Raw genomic sequence first — 20,584 nt, forward strand, 5'->3', positions numbered from 1 at the left:
CAAACGACAAAGTAGTATCTTTTTCGTAACGTTATACTACAAATTACACTTTCCGCGTTTCGTCGTGAACATTGCCGCTTATCCTCGTCTCTTGCCAGATATTACGCTCCTAGGTCAATTGGGAAGCGCCTACAATGGCCGATAAGCGGGTTATCTATTACAAAAATATATAACGCTGTAATTGTCGATTGCAATGACTTATTAGCTTCTATTCTACACAACTAAGGGAGCAGACACCTTAATAAGTGACATAAATATCCTCTCGACAGCTCCACCCAGTGCTCAGACGATTCACGCTATATAATGGTCGTACATTGCTATATTCAATCTTCAAATGACAAAGAAGTAACTTTATCGTTATGTTTTACTACAAATCAACACTTCTCTAGTTTTGTCGTAGATATTGCTGCCAATCCTCGCCTCTTGCCAAAGAATATGCTCCTAGGTCAAGTGTGAATCGATAAAAAGGCCAATAAGTGTGTTATATCAAATATAAATCGCTGTACTTGTCGCCTGCAGTAAATTACAAGCTCATATTTTGTACACAACTAAGGGACCAGACACCTTTAGTACGTGACATAAATTTCCACTAGATAGCTGCACCCAGTCCTCAGAGAATTCATGCTATGCAATGGTCGAACATTACGACAGTTAATATACAAATGACAAAGAAGTAACTTTATCGTCACATGTTACTACAAATTAACACTTTTCGCATTTTGTCCTGAATGTTGCTGCCAATTCTCGTTGCTTGACAAATATTACACTTCTAGGTCAAGTGGGAAGTGCCTACAATGGCTGATAAGTGAGTTATCGATGAATCAAGAATTTGATTTACCATAGATCATTTTATAATGATGTTGGCTTCATCATACAGGACGTACTAGTACATACAGAACAATAAAGTAAACTAGTGTCAGTACATTATAGAATACATTTTAAGCATGGCAGTGTACCAAATTACACAGGAGAAAAAAATGGCTCTGAGCTCTATGGGACTTAACTACTGAGGTCATCAGTCCCCTAGAACTTAGAACTACTTAAACCTAACTAACCTAAGGACATAACACACATCCATGCCCGAGGCAGGATTCAAACCTGCGATCGTAGCGGTCGCACTGTTCCAGACTGTAGGGCCTAGAACCGCTCGGCTACACAGGATCGTTTCTAAAAGTTAATGCAATACGCTATACTATAATCTAATATGATATAGTATTGTAATGTTTCCAGAATGAGATTTTCACTCTGCAGCGGAGTGTGCGCTGATATGAAACTTCCTGGCAGATTAAAACTGTGTGCCCGACCGGGACTCGAAGTCGGGACCTTTGCCTTTCGCGGGCAAGTGCTCTACCATTGGAGCTACCGAAGCACGACTCACGCCCGGTGCTCACAGCTTAAGTAAAGTTTTAATCTGCCAAGAAGTTTCATTGTAATGTTTATTGTATACACTATGGAATTACACACAATTAACCACATCACACAATAATATGTTATGTGAACAAAGTATCAAATATAAATCGCTGTAATTGGCGATTGCCGTGACTTACAATCTTCCATTTTGTACACAATGGAGGGACCAGACATCTTAGTACGTGGTGTAAGTTTCCACTCGATAGCTAGATACAGTCCTAAGAGAATTCCTACTATAGAATGGTCGACCATGATGATAGTCGATATGCAAATGACAGAGATGTAACTTTTTCGTAACATTTCACTACAAGTTAAAATTTTCAAGTTTTGTCGTAAATATTTGCTGATAATCCTTGTCACGAGCCATGTATTACGCTCCTAGACCAAGTGGGAATCGCCTAGAATGGCCGATAAGTGTGTTATCGATTACCAAAATATCTAATCTAAATCACTGTACTTGTCGATTGTAATGACTTTGAGCTTGTATTTTGTACACAACAAAGTGACCAGACACCTTAGTAAGTGACGTAAGTTTCCACTCGCTAGCTAGATACAGTCCTAAGAGAATTCCTGCTATGTAATGGTCAAACATGATCATAGTCGATATGTAAATGACAGAGATGTAACTTTATGGTAACATTTCACTACAAGTTAACACTTTTCGAGTTTTGTCGTAAATATTGCTGCTAATCCATGTCACTTGCCATGTATTACGCTTCTAGGTCAAGTGGGAAGTGCCTACAATGGCCAATAAGCGAGTTATCTATGAATCAAAAATCAAGAATTTTATTCGCCATAGATCATTTTACAGTGATATTGGCTTCGTCATACAGGATGTACTAGTACATACGGAATAATAAAATAAACTAGTGTCAGTACATTATAGAATACATTTTAGGCATGGCAGTGTACCAAATTACACAGGAGAGCTTCTAAAAGTTAATGCAATACGCTATACTATAATCTAATATAGTATAGTATTGTATTGTTTATTGTATAAACTATGGAATTACACAAATTAACCACAGCACACAATAATATGTTTTATGAACAAAGTATCCAATATAAATCGCTGTAATTGGCGATTGCCGTGACTTACAATCTTCCATTTTGTACACAATGGAGGGTCCAGACACCTTAGTACGTGACGTAAGTTTCCACTCGATAGCTGGATACAGTCCTAAGAGAATTCCTGCTATGTAATGGTCGAACATGATAATACTCGATATGCAAATGACAGAGATGTAACTTTTTCGTAACATTTCACTGGAAGTTAACACTTTTCGAGTTTTGTCGTAAATATTGCTGCTAATCCTTGGCACTTGCCATGTATTACGCCCCTAGGTCAAATGGGAATCGCCTAGAATGGCCGATAAGTGTGTTATCGATTACCAAAATATCTAATATAAATCACCGTACTTGTCGATTGTAATGACTTTGAGCTTGTATTTTGTACACAACGAAGGGACCAGACACCTTAGTACGTCATATAAATTTCCACTCGATAGTTCCACCCAGTCGTCAGAGAATTCCTGCTATGTAATGCTCGAACATAAGGTGCTCGAATATTACGATAGTCTATATACAAATGACAAAGAAGTAACTTTTTCGTAACATTTTACTGCAAATTAACATTTTTCGCGTTCCGTCGTGAACATTGCTGCTAATCCTCGTCTCTTGCCAAATACTACGCTCCTAGGTCTACTTTGAAGGGCCTACAATGACCGATACAGGGTTATCGATTACCAAAACGTCTAATAAAAGTAGCTCTAATTGTCGATTGCAATTATATAGAAGTTTCTATTTTGTAAACAACGAAGGGACTAGACATCGCAGAACGTGACATGATTTTCCACTCGATTGCGCCAAACAGTCCTCAGAGAAATTGTGATATCTAATTGTCGAACATTGCGAAATGACAAAGAAGTAACTTGTTCGTAACATTTAACTGCAAAGTAACATATTTCACGTTATTTCGTAAATATTGCTGCTAATCCTTGTCTCTTGCCAAATATTACGCTGTTTGTTTTTCAAATATCACGCTCCTTCTATTATTTTTTGCTTTGTTTTTTTTTGTTTTTTGTTTTCTCTTGTTACTTTTTTTCTTTTCTATCTTTTTGTTTCATTGCGACTCCAATGTCGTAGAGAAAGTGCAAAATAAAAATGTCATTCGTTCAACGTGCGAAAACGAAACTGGCTTTTGAAAATAAACGTTCCGTGTTCCCGGAACACGGCACCGATGTAACGTGCAGGTAACGCATATCGAAAAGAAAAAGAACTAAAAGCGAAGTAGTATATAATGTTCTTCATCAATAGACACTAAATGTCCAAAACGGAAGGCTGAAGTAATGGGTTACACAAATACAGCATCTTTTAGTAGAGACGAACTGAAATTCCACTGATATGAAAAACTTTGAAAAAGTAGAAGGAATCTTCCATCAAAGGTAAAAGAAAAAAGTTGTACAAGGAATAACAGTAATAAATCATCTTCGGATAATGATGAAAACAAAAAACGGTGGTTAACAGCGTGCTGATGCAAAGTCTTTTATCCAGTAAAATGAAACTGCCCCTCCGTAAATTAAGGGTCAACAAAATTCCAAGGGCCCGTTATTTGAAATCACATTGCAACCAGTGAAGCTACACATCCGGCTAGCGCGTAATGACTGGAGGTGTGGACACAAATTGTTTTTCAAACTGTCACACAAAACGGCACAGTCTTGTAAAAATGAAGTCACATCTGTACAAATACGGTAAGAGGATTTAGTGCTACACAACAGATGTCATTGCTGTGAGAGCAAATTTAAAGACGTTACTAAAGTCCAGACTGTAAACGTAAGGTGTGAAAAGCCTTCTGTATCGGGATAAGCAAAAATCTGGCGTAATGTTCATGTTATTTCAGGTGCTGTTTCTCTCGTCCGTGAATGTCCCAGACATAGGTTATGAAATCCAGGTTGTCCGTTAAACCAAAGGCGAAAGTTGCATATTCCCTATGGGCAGAAATACAGATATTTGCATCTCTTTTTGTTGCTGGATAGGGCCGCCAATGAGGTACCAAAATATGGAGAGGGTGGATTTTCCTGCATCAGTGCTATTGATGAGCGCCAGCATACCCCTGGCAGTGATCCCTACTTCCATGAATCATGGGCACATAAAACGATGTTCAATGGTGTCTTCTGCCGCTAAGTCATCATATAGTCTCCGTGGTATAAGATTTATCGCATGTAATTTCGCATTCGTAGGTCTAGTACGATTGACAACCTTATACCACGTAGTTTGGACATCACGCATTAACAACGGGCTGGAGATGTTCTTCCATACTGCCAGCCAGTCAAAATGCGACAAACTCTGTGCCCATTTATTTTTGGGTGAATTACTGCGGAGGGCATCTGCAATTTTACTGGCGTTTTTGCGATAAACGTCGGCATCCACCAAATAACTGCTATAAAAATAGTACTTTCGAACATGATTCTATTTGTAGGGTGTAGACTGAATTGAAACTGGTGCCCGTCGGGAGGTTCGTCGATAGGATGTAAAGAGTATCGATCTTGGACTCATTGCATCGTTTTCCATCAGGCAGTTTATTCGACGCAGAAAAAGCGCGGCGAATGAAGATCTATCAGACCGATGTCACCATCTTCCAGAGGGAATATGCATATGCACAAAGCAACTTTTCCCCTCGCCAAATTATCGAATAGACGGCGTGATGAATGGCTCTTTCCAGATCCTGAGGTACTGGCGATACCTGTGACGGAAACCATGCCTTTACCATAATTTGTGTATTAGCGATGGAAATTTTCCGTTAAAACCATATTGCGTTTAGCATTTGCTTGAGTCAACGCACTAATCGACTATAACACTGCTCGCCAATTTAAGGCTTCCATGAGTTGGACGTTTGCCGTCATTAAAACGTCTACAATTTTATGTTGGTCTTTAATGGTATACCAGTTGCGTTGGATAGTCTTCATATCATGGGTGAGAAGTAATAAAATAGATTTGCCCCTGATGCTTTTTCAAACTGTTCGAGGATTAAAGACAGTGCAACAATGTCGTCCGGCCTTTCAATAAAAACACCTAAATCGTCTTCAAGGGCCTTGCAAATCAATGAGCTCCCACCAATAGTGATGCCGTGGCAGATGTTGGAGATTTTACGCAACAGTGGATCGAGCGCAATAGTGAAGAGACTCATAACAGCGGGCATCCTTGCTTGACAGATCTGTGAATTTTAACGCTAGCACCCGAGCGTCCATTAAAAAGTATTCTAGATGTCACCGCATTTAAAATATTCTGAATCAGGTTTGGAAATTCCATGCTAAATCCCATACGGATCATCACGTTTCGCCGATACTCGTGGCTAGTCCTATCAAAGGCATTCTTGAAGTCAAGTGAAATGATTGCAGCATTATTGCCATGGAGGGAGGTAGCACAGCCAAGGCAATCACGCTATGCAAAAACCGCATGGTGTATGTTCCTCCCAGGAACAGCATACGTCTGAAACGGACTAATGGGAGCCTTCATAAACCGCTTCAAACGGTTGTACTAACGACGAGACAGAGCGTAGCTGGGAGTCGCTGTTTTTTTTTTTCCTTTTTGGTATGAAAACCTAAGACCGTCTAGTATCTCCTCCGGAACACCGATGCCCTCGTGCAGTTCGTTGACCATTGCAGCAAAAGTGTCTTTTAAAATATCAAAAAGCTTCACATAAAATTCTGCTGGAATACCGTCGTTGCACGGAACCTTCGCCTTGAATCGTGTCGGACACATCTTCCACCGTAAACACTTCATTTAAACCTAATCTTTCAGCCCTCGTTAAAGCACATGGAACGTCTCGTAAAAAGTATTGAAGCGCAGCGTCATCCAAAGGCCGATACTGAAAAAAGCGTCTTCAAGTGGTCGAAAATTTCAGTTTGAATATCCTGTTTGTTTGTTATTTTGACGCCAGCGTTCGTGACCCATTCCTTTATAGAAGGTTTGTCACTCCGTAGTCGGTTCCGTTTTAAATGATACATGGATAGTGGCTCAGTCAGCGTAGCATTAAAGGGCCTGCTACGTATGATGCAACCTTTCCCTTTCCAACGCAATGTATTCAAAATTTTTGGCCTAATTTGTCGTAAGGCCGGGAGAAATTCTGGACGATCGGTTACTTTAGAAGTGAGGTCTTTTAAACAATCTTGATAAAACACAAGCGTCATCTTGTCCCAATGGACTTTGTTACGACTGTAATTAACTAAAAGATTACGTATGGCAGGTCTGGCACGGAAGAGCCACCATTCAAGTTCAGAACGCGCTTGTAAATGCAGTTGCTGCTAAGTTGAATGCACATGTTCTATAAGAGATGTGTCATCTACAATGCTTGTGTTTAATTTCCAGATCGAATGTCAGCGTTCAGAACGTGCATACGGGGTGTGAAAAGTACACAAATAACCACAATGATCAGAAAGAATTGCCGGGGCGATATCTGCGTCCACAATTTGGGCCGTTAATACCGTTGAGATAAAAATTCTATCCTCTCTACTATGTCCACAATGATAAAAATGCGTAAACCCTCTTACGTTTGGACGGAAAACAGTCCACGTATCCTTAAGGTGATAAATGTCAATCAAAGTTAGCATTCCAAAACCTTTAATTGGGTTTGGTTCCTGATCGTCATCCCTTAAAAAGCAATTAAAATCACCGCAAATGATCATTTTGCAGCGGTTTTTATAAAATAGTTGACACTGATCACTACTTAAAAAAAGAACTCCGCAATCGTTTGTTTTCCGTTCAGGAAGGAGTGTAAACATTTACAAAAAAAAAAAAAAAAAAAAAAAAAAATGGTTCAAATGGCTCTGAGCACTATGGGACTCAACTACTGAGGTCATTAGTCCCCTAGAACTTAGAACTAGTTAAACCTAACTAACCTAAGGACATCACAAACATCCATGCCCGAGGCAGGATTCGAACCTGCGACCGTAGCGGTCTTGCGGTTCCAGACTGCAGCGCCTTTAACCGCATGGCTACTTCGACCGGTTAAACATTTACAAAAGAGGTATCTTGTGTAACACAACTCATCGCTCGCCCATTTGGTAGAAGATCGACATCTTTGACATCTAAGCCTGGCGACGTTAATATAGCCGTGCCACATTTTGTTTCGGGATCGATAGTGACGATGGCATCATAATCTGAAATACACTACCGGCCATTAAAATTGCTACACCACGAAGATGACGTGCTACAGACGCGAAATTTAACCGACAGGAAGAAGATGCTCTGATGTGCAAATGATTCAGAGCATTCACACAATGTTGGCGCCAATGGCGACACCTACAACGTGCTGACATGAGGAAAGTTTCCAACCGATTTCTCATACACAAACAACAGTTGACCGGCGTTGCCTGGTGAAACGTTGTTGTGATGCCTCGTGTGAGGAGGAGAAATGCGTACCATCACGTTTCCGACTTTGATAAAGGTCGGATTGTAGCCCATCGCGAATGCGGTTTATCGTATCGCGATATTGCTGCTCGCGTTGGTCGAGATCCAATGACTGTTAGCATAATATGGAATAGGTGGGTTCAGGAGGGTAATACGGAACGCCGTGCTGGATCCCAACGGCCTCGTATCACTAGCAGTCGAGATGACAGGCATCTTATCCGCATGGCTATAACGGGTCGTGCAGCCACGTCTCGATCCCTGAGTCAACAGATGGCGACGTTTGCAAGACAACAACCATCTGCACGAACAGTTCGACATCGTTTGCAGCAGCATGGACTATCAGCTCGGAGACCATGGCTGCGGTTATCCTTGACGCTGCATCACAGACAGGAGTGCCTGCGATGGTGTACTCAACGACGAACCTGGGTACACGAATAGCAAAACGTCATTTTTTCGGATCAATCCAGGTCCTGTTTACAGCATCATGATGGTCGCATCCGTGTTTGGCGACATCGCGGTGAAAGCACATTGGAAGCGTGTATTCGTCATCGCCATACTGGCGTATCATGCGGCGTGATGGCTTGGGGTGCCATTGGTTACACGTCTCTGTCACATCTTGTTCGCATTGACGGCATTTTGAACAGTGGACAGTAGATTTCAGATGTGTTACGACCCGTGGCTCTACCCTTCATTCCATCCCTGCGAAACCCTACATTTCAGCAGGATAATGCACGACCGCATGATACAGGTCCTGTACAGGCCTTTCTGGATACAGAAAATGTTCGACTGCTGCCCTGCCCAGCACATTCTCCAGATCTCTCACCAATTGAAAACGCCTGGTCAATGGTGGCCGAGCAAGTGGCTCGTCACTACTCTTGATGAACTGTGGTTTCGTGTTGAAACTGAATGGGCAGCTGTACTTGTACACACCATCCAAGCTCTGTTTGACTCAATGCCCAGGCGTATCAAGGCCGTTATTACTGCCAGAGGTGGTTGTTCTGGGTACTAATTTCTCAGGATCTATGCACCCAAATTGCGTGAAAATGTAATCACATGTCAGATCTAGTATAATATATTTGTCCAATGAATAGGTGTTTATCATCTTCATTTCTTCTTGGTGTAGCAATTTTAATGGCCAGTAGTGTATTTCCTATTTACACCAAAGCTCTAAGCACCTCGTCTACACAATGTCCACTTGCTAATTTTAGAAATGCACTATACTGTATAAAGGTCAACTGAATACCAACTAAATCAAATTCCAGAATCCTCATTTCGTTAAACATCCATTCACGGATTATGTAAGGGGACGGACGAGCCGCGTTTCCATCAAACAAACACCGCAATGAGATTGCACGATTCATTTTTCGAAGTTACTCACAAGAACGTTGACTGAAGAGGTGAGCTGCTAACCGCTGCTCGACGTAAGCACGGCCCACTGAGCGACGACGGAGGTCGCAAGCAGTCAGCCAACTAGTGTACTTGGTCAGGCGGGAGGCACTTACAATGGTCGATAAGTAAGTTACTGATGACCAAAATATCTGACATAAATCAACGTACTTGTCGATTGCATTAACTTACAAGCTCCTATCTTGTACAGTACAACGGGACCAGATACCAAGCCCGTGACATAAATTTCCACTCGATAGGGCCACCCAGTCCTCAGAGAAATCGTGATATGTTATGGTCGAACATTACGATAGTCGATATACAAATGACAAAGAAATATACTTTTCGTAACATTTTACCACAAGTTAACACTTTTCGCGTTTTGTCATAAATATTGCTGCTAATCCTCGTCTCTTGCTAAATATTACGCTCCGGAAGCGCCTACAATGGCCGATAAGCAAGTTACCGATTACCAAATTCTTCTCCTCTTCTTTTCCTTCAGCATTTTTCCCACGTGCCTGGGGGTCCGTTACATAGCTCCGTTGTTCTAATTTCCCTCTATCACGGGCTGCATCTTGGTGGATGTTCACGCGTTTAAGGTCTTTATGAAACGTATCACCCCAAAGTTGCTTTGCGTCTTCTGCTGACGACTTCAAGTGTGTAACCCACCTTGGCACTAGAGCCATCACCAACTCATAAAACATGGCCAAACCATCGAAGACGACTCTCACGCATCTTGTCTTGGGTCGGAGCAACACCAAACTGTTTCCTAATTGGAAACGTGATCTGACTTAGTGAGGCCTGCTGTCCACCTTAGCATCTTCGTTTCCACTACACTTAGGCGACGTTCTGTCTCAATTGCAGTTGGCCAGCACTCACAACCATACAAGGCGACTGGTCGGATGACAGTGCGATAGGTTTTTGATTTTAAATTATCTTTCATCCTGCGGCCGCAAGTGACTCCGGTTGTTGTTCGCCACTTCATTAAGGCTGCCTAAGATCTGGTGCTGACCTCTTTGGTGAGTCGGCCGTCAACTGTGATCGTGGAGCCGTGGTACATAAACTTACTCACACGAGACAGATCTTCACCATTAATCTTGAAGGTACCCATTTCATGGCTGCCTGATGTCATGTACTCAGTTTTCTTCAAAATATGGCGAAACCGTGTTACGCCAACTGGTCACTCCATTTTTGAGTTTGGCTCTCCAGATAAAGCTCGTTTTCTGCTGCCAGCACCACGTCGTCAGCATAAAGTAGGACCCATCTAATCGAAATCGGTGTAATTATCGGTTGCAGTGACTTCGAAGCTTCTATTTTGTACACAACGAAGAGACCAGACACCTTTGTACGTGACACAAATTTCCACTCGATAGCGCCATCCAGTCCTCAGAGAAATTGTGATATGTAACGGTGGAACATTACGATAGTCGATATACAGATGACAAAGACATATATTTTTCGTAACATTTTACTACAAGTTAGCACTTATGGCCTTTTTTCGTAATTATTGCTCATAATACTCGTCTATTGCCAAATATTACGGTCCTAGGTCAACTGCATGGCACCCAATATAGGTTAATAGGGGAGTATTCGATAGCCAAAACATGACCTCTAACATGTCGTACTTGTCGACTGCATTGACTTAGAAGCTTCTAATCTGTACAGAACGAAGAGAGCGGATACCTTAGTACATGACATAAATTTCCACTCGATACCTGTAACAATGCCCGAGGGAAATGTGATGTTCGGGCATTACGATAGTACGAAACCAAATGACAAAAACGGAACTTTTTCTTAAGATTTCATTAGAAATTAATGCTTTTCGTGTTTTATCGTGTAATTCTGCTGCTAGAGCTCGTCTCTTGCGAAATATTATGGTCCTAGCTGAATTGCATTACACATAAAACTTCAATAGGTGATTTCCGATAACCAAACCGTTAGCAGTAAAATGACGCACTTGTCGATTGCATCGACTTTGAAGCTTCTGTTTTGTACAGTACGAAGAGATCGGATACCTTGGTATGTGAAATAAATTTCCACTCGATGCTGTAACCATTCTAGAGAGGAAGGCGTGCAATATGACGTTCTATTACGATAATACATAAACAGATGACAAAAACGGAACGTTTTCCTTAGATTTTATTACAAATCAACACTTCTCGCCGTTTTCTGGCGTAATTCTGCAGCTACACCTCGTCTCGTCCCAAATATTACGGTCCTAGGTCAATTGCATGGCTTTCTAAAACCGGAAAATAAGCGAGTTTTCCATAATCAAGAAATGATTCGTAAAAGCCATAATCAATGATTGCATTGGCTTAGAAGCTTCTATTTTGAAGAGAACGAAGAGACCGGATAGCTTCGTACGTGGCAATAATCCCCGAGATAAATTAATACTTTTTGCATTTTCTCCCGTAATGTTGCTACTACACCATGTCCTTTGCCATATATTGCGGTGCTTGGTCAACTGCATGGCACCTAAAACGGTCAATAAGGAAGTTTTCAGAATGAGATTTTCACTCTGCAGCAGAGTGTACGCTGACATGAAACTTCCTGGCAGATTAAAACTGTGTGCCCGACCGAGACTCGAACTCGGGACCTTTGCCTTTCGCGGGCAAGTGCTCTACCATCTGAGCAACTGAAGCACGACTCACACCCGGTCCTCACAGCTTCACTTCTGCCAGTATTTCGTCTCCTACCTTCCAAGCTTTACAGAAGCTCTCCTGCGAAACACTTGCCCACGAAAGGCAAAGGTCCCGAGTTCGAGTCTCGGTCGGGCACACAGTTTTAATCTGCCTGGAAGTTTCAAGGAACTTTTCGATTACCAAAACATGAGCTGTAATATGGTGTACTTGTACATTGCTTGACTTAGAAGCTTCTATTTTGTACAGAACAAAGAGACCAGATACCTCTAACCATTCCCAAATGGAAGGCATGCAATGTGAAGTACGGGCATTACGACAGAATGATAAGAAATGACAAGACGGAAAATTTTCCTAAGATTTTATTACAAATTAAAAGTTTTCACGTTTTCTCGTGTAATGTTGCTGCTACACATCATCTCTTGGCATATCTTACGGTCCTAGCTGAACTGCATGGCACCTAAATTAGACAGTGAGTTTTTGATAACTTAATATGCCGTACTTGTCGAATCCATTCACTTAGAAGCTTCTGTTTTGCCTGGAACGAAGAGACCAGATACCTTAGTATGTGACGTAAAATTCCACTACGTGAGTTTTCGATATTACCTGAGCCGTAATATGTCGTACTTGTCGACGAGCTTGACTTAGAAGCTTCTATTTTGCACAGAACGAAGGAACCGGATACCTTAGTATGTGACATACATTTCCACTCGATACCCGTAACCATCCCCTACATGGTTCAAATGGCTCTGAGCACTATGGGACTTTATATCTGAGGGCATCAGTCCCCTAGACTTAGAACTACTTAAACCTAACTAACCTAAGGACATCACACACATCCATGCCCGAGGCAGGTTTCGAACCTGCGAGCGTAGCAGCAGCACAGTTCTGGACTGAAGTGCCTAAAACCGTTCGGTTGGCATCCCTAGAGAAAGACGCTTAATGTGATGTTTGGGCATTACGATAGTACGAAAACAAATGACAAAAACAGAACGTTCTCTTAAGATATTATTACAAATTAATACCTTTCATGTTTTCTTGTGTAATGTTGCTGCTACACCTCATCTGTTGCCCAAGATTACTGTCATGGTCATCGATGTTCGTGCTGTGTGAACTGTGGCACCATCTTGTTGGAACCAGACATCACCCTCATCCATTTCTTCAAGTTCTGGAAGAAAAAACTGTTCAATCATCCAAATATAACACTCAGAAGTGACCGTCACTGCCTTATCGTTCTCTTCGAAAAACCATGTGCCAATAATGCCAGGTTTAGATAGCACACATCAGTCACACGCTCTGTATCCAGGGGCTGCTCATGAAGTTGTCGGGCGTTCGTGCCACTCCAGTACCACATATTTTGTTTATTCACGCAGCCAGACCACTCCCAGGATCTATAAATCCCTCCAAATCCTCGAACACCATGCACTCCACCTCGCCTTCTGCATCTGCCTTCTGTCCCCCACATGCATCCTCTATGACCTCATCCCCTTCCCCCACCTCATTTTCCTTGAACACATTCGCACATTACATATTCTCCGTTACCTTGATCCCTCTCACCCCCTGGTGTCTCCCTTCCTCTCCATCCCATTGCTGTGCCTTTACCATTGTGTCCCACCCTCTCTCCATCTCCACACCCTCCACCTCCTTACCCAATGCAACTTCCACCATCTACCCCTCCTGGATGATGAGCTTCACCCTGTCATCTACCCTTCCTACCAACTCTAACCCCATCTTTCTCCTGCCTCCTCCTCAGGGCTCCCTCTTCTCCGCCTCCCTTCTCCTGAGCGGCTTTCCACTCCTACTCCCCCTCCCTCTCTTGTGCTCCCCTTCAGTGTCTCTGCACTCCATCCTGCCTTGACTTCCCTCTTCATCTCCTGCCCCACCTGTCTCCTGCCTCTTGGTGCACCACTGACGTCCCAGTTTTATTCTTCATTGTGTGTGCTCCAAGTAGGTTTAAAGTGGGTTTTTCTGGAATGTTAATACTGTGGCCAACTTTTAACATGTGCGGTTGACTTCAGTGTCTTTTTTGAGTGCTAAGAATCGCCACCTGTGTTTTTTAAACTTTATGTCGACTTTTTTGATTGTCCCCCATGAACGTCTCTATGTCAGTGTATTTTTACCTCTATTATCTCCCCTTGGCCTGTTTTATGTCCCCCCTTCTTATCGCCTTATATGTAACATTTTATTCTTGTATTAGTTGTCATGTCACTCGGCTGAAGAGCGACGGATTGTGCTGCTGACAGCCCTCCCCTGCCCATATGGGGCAGGGGAATGAAATCACAAAAAAAAAAAAAAAGCAGCCAGACAAATGAAAATTTGCCTCTTCGTTGAAGAACACAAAGTCGTCATAAGGCAGCTCATTGATCAAGGCTTCATACACACTTTTTCATGAACGGATGGAGTGTGTGCACCACTGACAGTTTACATGGATGAAATTTCATGAAGAATTCGTCTCACTGTGCGTTCAGAAATTGAAAGAGCAGCTGTATATTTGGGTGTAGATCGCTTGGGAGAATTAAAAATCGACATCCTTACCCTCTCTATGTTTTCATGCATTCTGGTGGCTCTTGAAGGTCCTGGTTTCTTTTTCTGCACACTTCCAGTACCCATAAAGGTCTCTACCCGCATAACAGTTGATTTACCATCAGGAACACGACGTGAAGGCGCGATCTTGAACTGTTTCCTGAATGCACGCTCAACTCCGATCACCGAACGTCCATTCGAAAAGTAGGCCACAATGGCGAACGCGCGTTCCTCTCTCGCCCACTGCATGATCGCGACTAAACTAACCTTAAAAGACACGTATTCCCAGAATCGATCCTGAAGTGTTTACATGACCGCCCAGAAGCGGTAAATACGAACTCGTTTTTAAATCTACTCAGGTCAAGCAAACATCTGCGATCACACCCATATGCGTTTGTTTGTCATTGATAATCCTGCCGGTAACCATCATGGTCCCAAAGATATATGTTGTTATGGAACTAAATACGAATTTTTATCACTGATGTGTTGTACAGTAACGATGTATGTACACAATATTTATTTAATGAAATCCACATCATTTGTGACACACTATAACAACGCATCATCTCTGTAGCAAATGCCCTAAATAACACTGACAACAGCCTGTTGGCATCCCCATCATACAGTTCGGCTGAACCGTAAACAATAGGTAACAGACGTCTGCTGTTGGTGAAGTTGTGACAGGAGTTACATTACAAATGGAATTGTTCAGTAAGCACTCGTGATTTACTTTGCGAAGCAATTCGTGTTGGATATGGTGAGTATATAATAACTGTTGAATGAATTGTGTGCAAATTTCATCGGTGGAAGTTACATATTTGTCACGATTGCACCCCCCCCCCCCCCTATTCACGCCTTCGTCTTCATTTGAAGAGTAACACAAACAATTTTAACTGTACACCTTTGTCAGAGTAATATATGTATAACGTTCTACTAACTAGGACGCGTGCAACGTGAAGTAAAATAATGTAGTACGGTTCATACGAAAGCAACATAAAAAATTTAATATGCTATTGAAGACATTGGAAGGCCATTATTTACATGCTACGTCATACACGCCGACCAGTCCAGTGGTCAGCTTCCGACCATATTCAAACAGATAGAAATTTTGCGCTGACGCACCCAATAACGTACAACTAAGCTGTGCAAACATTTAACTCAAGATAAAAAAAAAAAAAGATAATTCCAGTTTTTATGAAGCTTTCAGTGGAGGGCCGAAAACTGTCAAGCGAGTTCAACGATAGCCTTGGCAGGACTTAAGTTGGCTTGAAACTGGAACTAGTTATAATGCAGAGGAGATATTTGAGTCAAATGCCCAACTTTTTCCCAATAGCACCATTTAAAAATTTCAGGGCTGTGGTGGTCACAATTTCAACGCTTCATGAACTCAAAATTGACAAGCAGTTATTTATGAGTAGTCTGACGTTATTAATGTGTATACATGCCATTAATTTTGTAATCAAATTTCTGTGTACTTTTACGCAACATTTCTAAATATTAACACTCACCCCATTTTCTTTGTGTTTCTTATTGTAGAACAAAACGTTTTTGTACTGGAAATAATTTTGTTTGTTTTTGAGGCTGGGTAGTGTTAAAACAATGAGCCTGAAAATCCAGCTACCTAACATTCATAAACTGTTGCCATATTTATTTGAAAATGAAGCTATTAGTAGTTTGTGTGTGGTTGAATACTGATACATAATGCGAACTAAGCATGTCTTAGTATTCACAAGTTTGAAATATAGAATAACAGTGTAAATGACCTGCTAGCAACTGCTGTCAAGATTAATCTTCAAATAGTGTCATCTACATCACCGTACCCCCTGTTATTACAAGCTGGCTGCACCAGGTTTCTCAGTTATATTTAGAAACTGAGTGTTAGAAGGGCCTGCTGTATGTTTGGTGTTGTGTATCAATTGGTCTTTGTCTTTAATTACTAGATCATCGTGTTCCTTGATAGATTTTCCTGTTTGCTTTCAAATTATGCTCTATGTTGTTTTCATTTTATTTTTGTTCTCTCTTTCTGCTGCTTGATACTTAAATACCTTTTTAACTCGGGTTTCTTTGATACACTGCTAGTGCCATATTTCATAATTTACTTTGAGAAACAGTTGTTCAAGGAGGAGGGAATTTACTTAGAAATGGATTAAGCTTAGAATTAACATTCATTACCTCATATAGCTTACTCCAGCTGATGCCTTGCAGATTCCTTCTAAAAGTGTTTGTTGATAGCTCATGAACTGTTCTAATGTTTTTCCTAGTTAACACTCTATACTTTCTATGCGCCAGATGTTTAATACATAACAATGATTCTTTTTTTTTTCTTTTTTTAAAAAAAGTTATATCAGACAGCTGTTGCCTTAGATATGTAAACATATAACAGTTTATACAGATGAAATACCCTGTAGGTTCAATTTTAGCATAATATAAACCTCTCCAAATAAATGCTATGTGCCATCATTGCTGCAAAAGAATTTTTTGAAATCTGGATTAAATTTATTTTCATCTTCTGTTGTCTGATGCAGGGTGGCAGTGCACTGTAAAGCCTAAAATTAGTACACCTCACATTTCTTTATGCATGAATACTTTTTTCTCACTGTGTATAATGAGCTGTGGTTTAGTTTTCCTAGCCTGAGAATTTCTAATTTGGTCCTGGTGATTAAAATGTCTTGTGTGTGTGTGTGCGTGTGTGTGTGTGTGTGTGTGTGTGTTTTTCTTTTTAAAGATGTACATTGTTATTCAGATTGCCATTTTCTGTAACAAATAAACTGGTTGTAAATGGGGTGGTGACAATTCCAAAATAATAATTCGCGTGTAAAGAGGAACTGGACATAACCAAAGGATCAAAGTACACCATCCTGGCGACTCTGTTGTGCAAATGTTTCAGACATTTCTTAAAGTAAAACAGATTGAATTAAGTCGGTGCAAGGTTTGTTATGCAGTCTCTATAATTTAAGTTTTTGTCAACAGTTTTGTATATTTAGGTTTCCAAAATTGCAGGTAGTTTGATGTATGGAGACTGTCAATCTTTTGGCATTAAACAAAGAGTAGACGTACTTCAGGACTTCATCAGTTATGCTCAGGGATTTGTTTGGAGCAATTATAATCATACTAGTGGAATGTGTGAATAACGTCTTTCCTGAATTATTTCTCGTTCTGCCCCTTCATCCTCCTTCCTCCCCTCCTCTCTCCAACCCCCCTCCCTCTCCCCCTCCCCCTCCCCCTCCCCCTCCCCATCCCCCTCCCCCTCCCCCTCCCTCTCCCCATCCCCCTCCCTCTCCCCTCCCCCTCCCCATCCCCCTCCCTCTCCCCTCCCCCTCCCCATCCCCCTCCCCCTCCCCCACACACACCTCCTTGCCAGCCTTCATGCATGTATATTCATCATGTATGGGTGAGGGTGGGGGTGGGGGTCACATGTTCATGTCACAAGTTGATTTATACATATGGTTACATTCTGAACGTTTTGAGGTTTTACAAAAAGAAAGAGAAGAAAAAATACAGATGTGAGTTGGTAATTCCTACCTGCACATTTTACACATTATAGTAATAGAAATTCTTCCTTTTGAGGAGGAGAAAAAGTTGTCAAGGAGAAACTTTCTCAGTTTGTTTTCAAATTTTACTTTGCTGTCTGTGAGAATTTTATATCACTGGTTAAGTGATCAAAAATTTTTTGAAGCACTATGGTCCCCTTTTTGTGCTAAAGACGGCTTTAATGTGGAGTGATGAATGTCTTTTTTTCCTTCCTGTGTTATAACAGTGAGCATCATTTTTCTTTACATAATTGTTGACACTCTACTTAAACAATTTCTCTAATATGGAGACCAAAATGAGGAGAGATAAGTGTCAGTGGTTTTCTGCCTTTTACTTGCTGTCACTTGTAAGTAATAGCTTCACTTTTTGGGAAACACTCCTTTATTGAATGATAAAATGACAATGTGGGTCTTGCAGTTTGTGAAGCAATCTTTTATGAAGACAGATACAGCACTTCATGCAAAGCTCCAGACATTTTTGGCTTCAAGCTTTTTACCATCTTTAACACTTAATAATTTATTGAAACTATTTTCAAGCTACAAACTACTTTCAAATTTTCTTTTTTCCTTAATTTGTGAATTTCAATCTGAATGCACCAGTTGCATTTATGAGATAATTATTGATACGAATGGGTAAGTCTCCTTTTTGAATATTACCATACTCTATGTTTCTGCGATTGATTTACTGGTTGTAATCTGTCTTTCCCATTAAGTACAGCATAGAAATTGTAGAGCAATTTACAAACTCTTCTATTCCTACAATATAAACATGTCACCACTTTCCAACCCCTACCATTGGAATGGGAGGTTTCTTAGTCCTGTAGTCCCATGTGCACTAAGTTTGGTTGCACTTACTTTAGTTCTTCTACAAGGGCAGCAGCCTAGATTTATGTGACAGTGGCCTGGTTTGGTAAGTATTTATTTATAATTGTAGTGTGTGTGTGTGTGTGTGTGTGTGTGTGTGTGTGTGTGTGTGTGTGTGTGTGTGTAGTTTTTTGTGTCAAAATAGGTGATGATGCAAGTCTTCATGAATTTTGGGGTTATTCTTTTTAGTGTTAGGTAAATGTGTTGTATCATGATTGAAAGGTATCATGAACTTTGGCTCAGGTTATGTTTTTGATATTAGTTGTGTGAGTGAGTTTTGGTTTGTTGCACTGTGAACTTCATTTTTGATAGATAGGATAAGTGAAGGTTTGAGCGTTACAGAAGCATCCAATTCCACACGTCTGCTTTGGCCCGTGATGTCATTAATATGGTGGAAATGACTATTTCCAATGTATACAGAATGACAACAATGTCACTACATACACATGCCAACAAACGTGACCAAAAATTAAAATGAGACAGCAATGTCTTACTCCAAAAATAAGATGAACTAACAGGACAACTGTGGAAAACTGGGGGGCGTAGGGCAGGGACAAGCTAAATATACAACAACAAAAAACACATCACTGTCCCAAAACAATTAATACATAAAAAAATTAAATTACAGCATCGTGCTACACCAACAAAACCACAGGAATCGGACATTTTCCTTGAGCTGTACAACTCAACTATTGATACAAAAAAAACCAAACACCTATAATCTCGAAAAGAAGCAATTGGACATTTCCTTTGACCTATATAGCTCAACCAGAGATATCAATACCAAAAATCGAACACCTGCAACTCCAAAAAGTGGAATCAGACATTTTCTGTGACCTTTATAGCTTATCCTTGACCTGGGTGCGTATGATCCCAGTTGTTTTCATGCCATAAAACAAAACAAAACAAAACAAAGTAATTTACAGCTCAACTGCAGCTATCTATACCAAAAACCGTCACCTACAACTTTGGAAAGTGGAACCATAACCCCAGAAACTCAAAAACCCAAATACCCCATATTCACTACATCAATTAAAACCTACCATAACCATGCAACACACACACACACACACACACACACACACACACACACACACACACACACACGTCCGACATTGTCATCTCAGAACATAATTACACACTCATGAACTTCACTGTCACATCCATACCTAAGAAAATAGCGAAAAAACAATTAGACTTTTTTCCCTGCTGACAGGCACTAAATTAATCAGACCTCACAAAAATGCAAAAAAAAAAAAAAAAAAAAAGAAATTCCTTAACTCACTGAAAACACCTCCAAAACCCACATTACAGCACCAACTACATAAACTCAAATGAACCCAATAGCCCATGTTAAACTCAGTGGGTCCACATCTAACACCAGAGGGCATGATCAGATACAACAGTAAGACATCTACAAACACAGCCAACTCAAAAACTCAGTGCCATAATGATGTTACATGCCACAACACTATTATGTCAAGGGTGAAAACAGATGGGTGGAATCAAACGCTTCTGTTGAATGGGAAGTGTCTGATTCCTGTGGTTTTGTTGGTGTAGCAGAATGTTGAAATTTAAATTTTCTTTTATAGTATTTGTTTTTCTTGAGGTGGTGGATAATGGGTTTGATGATTTGTGTGTGTTGTTTTTTGTTCCATTGTCACACCTTGGAGATTCTTAGTCTGAGAGGCTTTTTCCCCCAAATAATAAACAATGTATGTGCAAGTACTGATGCCAATTGCTCCATAGATTCCAGTGCTTAATTTAATATTTGGCCCTCTTATCACCCATATTGCCAAATGCTCTGCTGTTATGCTTTTCGCC

The 20,584-nt window shown here is 40.8% G+C and overlaps 1 protein-coding gene across 2 annotated transcripts in view; it reads left to right on the plus strand.

Moving 5' to 3' along the window:
- Nucleotides 1–14,826: 14,826 nt before the first annotated feature.
- The window catches only part of LOC124551285 (zinc finger protein 583-like), a 152,682-nt gene continuing 146,924 nt past the window's right edge, over nucleotides 14,827–20,584 (plus strand). For both annotated transcript variants that reach the window (XM_047126288.1, XM_047126289.1), the window contains exon 1: nucleotides 14,827–15,123. In XM_047126288.1, coding sequence (XP_046982244.1) covers nucleotides 15,121–15,123 — 3 coding nt within the window. In that variant the 5' untranslated portion in view covers nucleotides 14,827–15,120. The remainder of the gene's footprint in view (nucleotides 15,124–20,584) is intronic.

The sequence above is a fragment of the Schistocerca americana genome, chromosome 9, assembly GCF_021461395.2.
Source record: "Schistocerca americana isolate TAMUIC-IGC-003095 chromosome 9, iqSchAmer2.1, whole genome shotgun sequence".
NCBI lineage: Eukaryota > Metazoa > Arthropoda > Insecta > Orthoptera > Acrididae > Schistocerca > Schistocerca americana.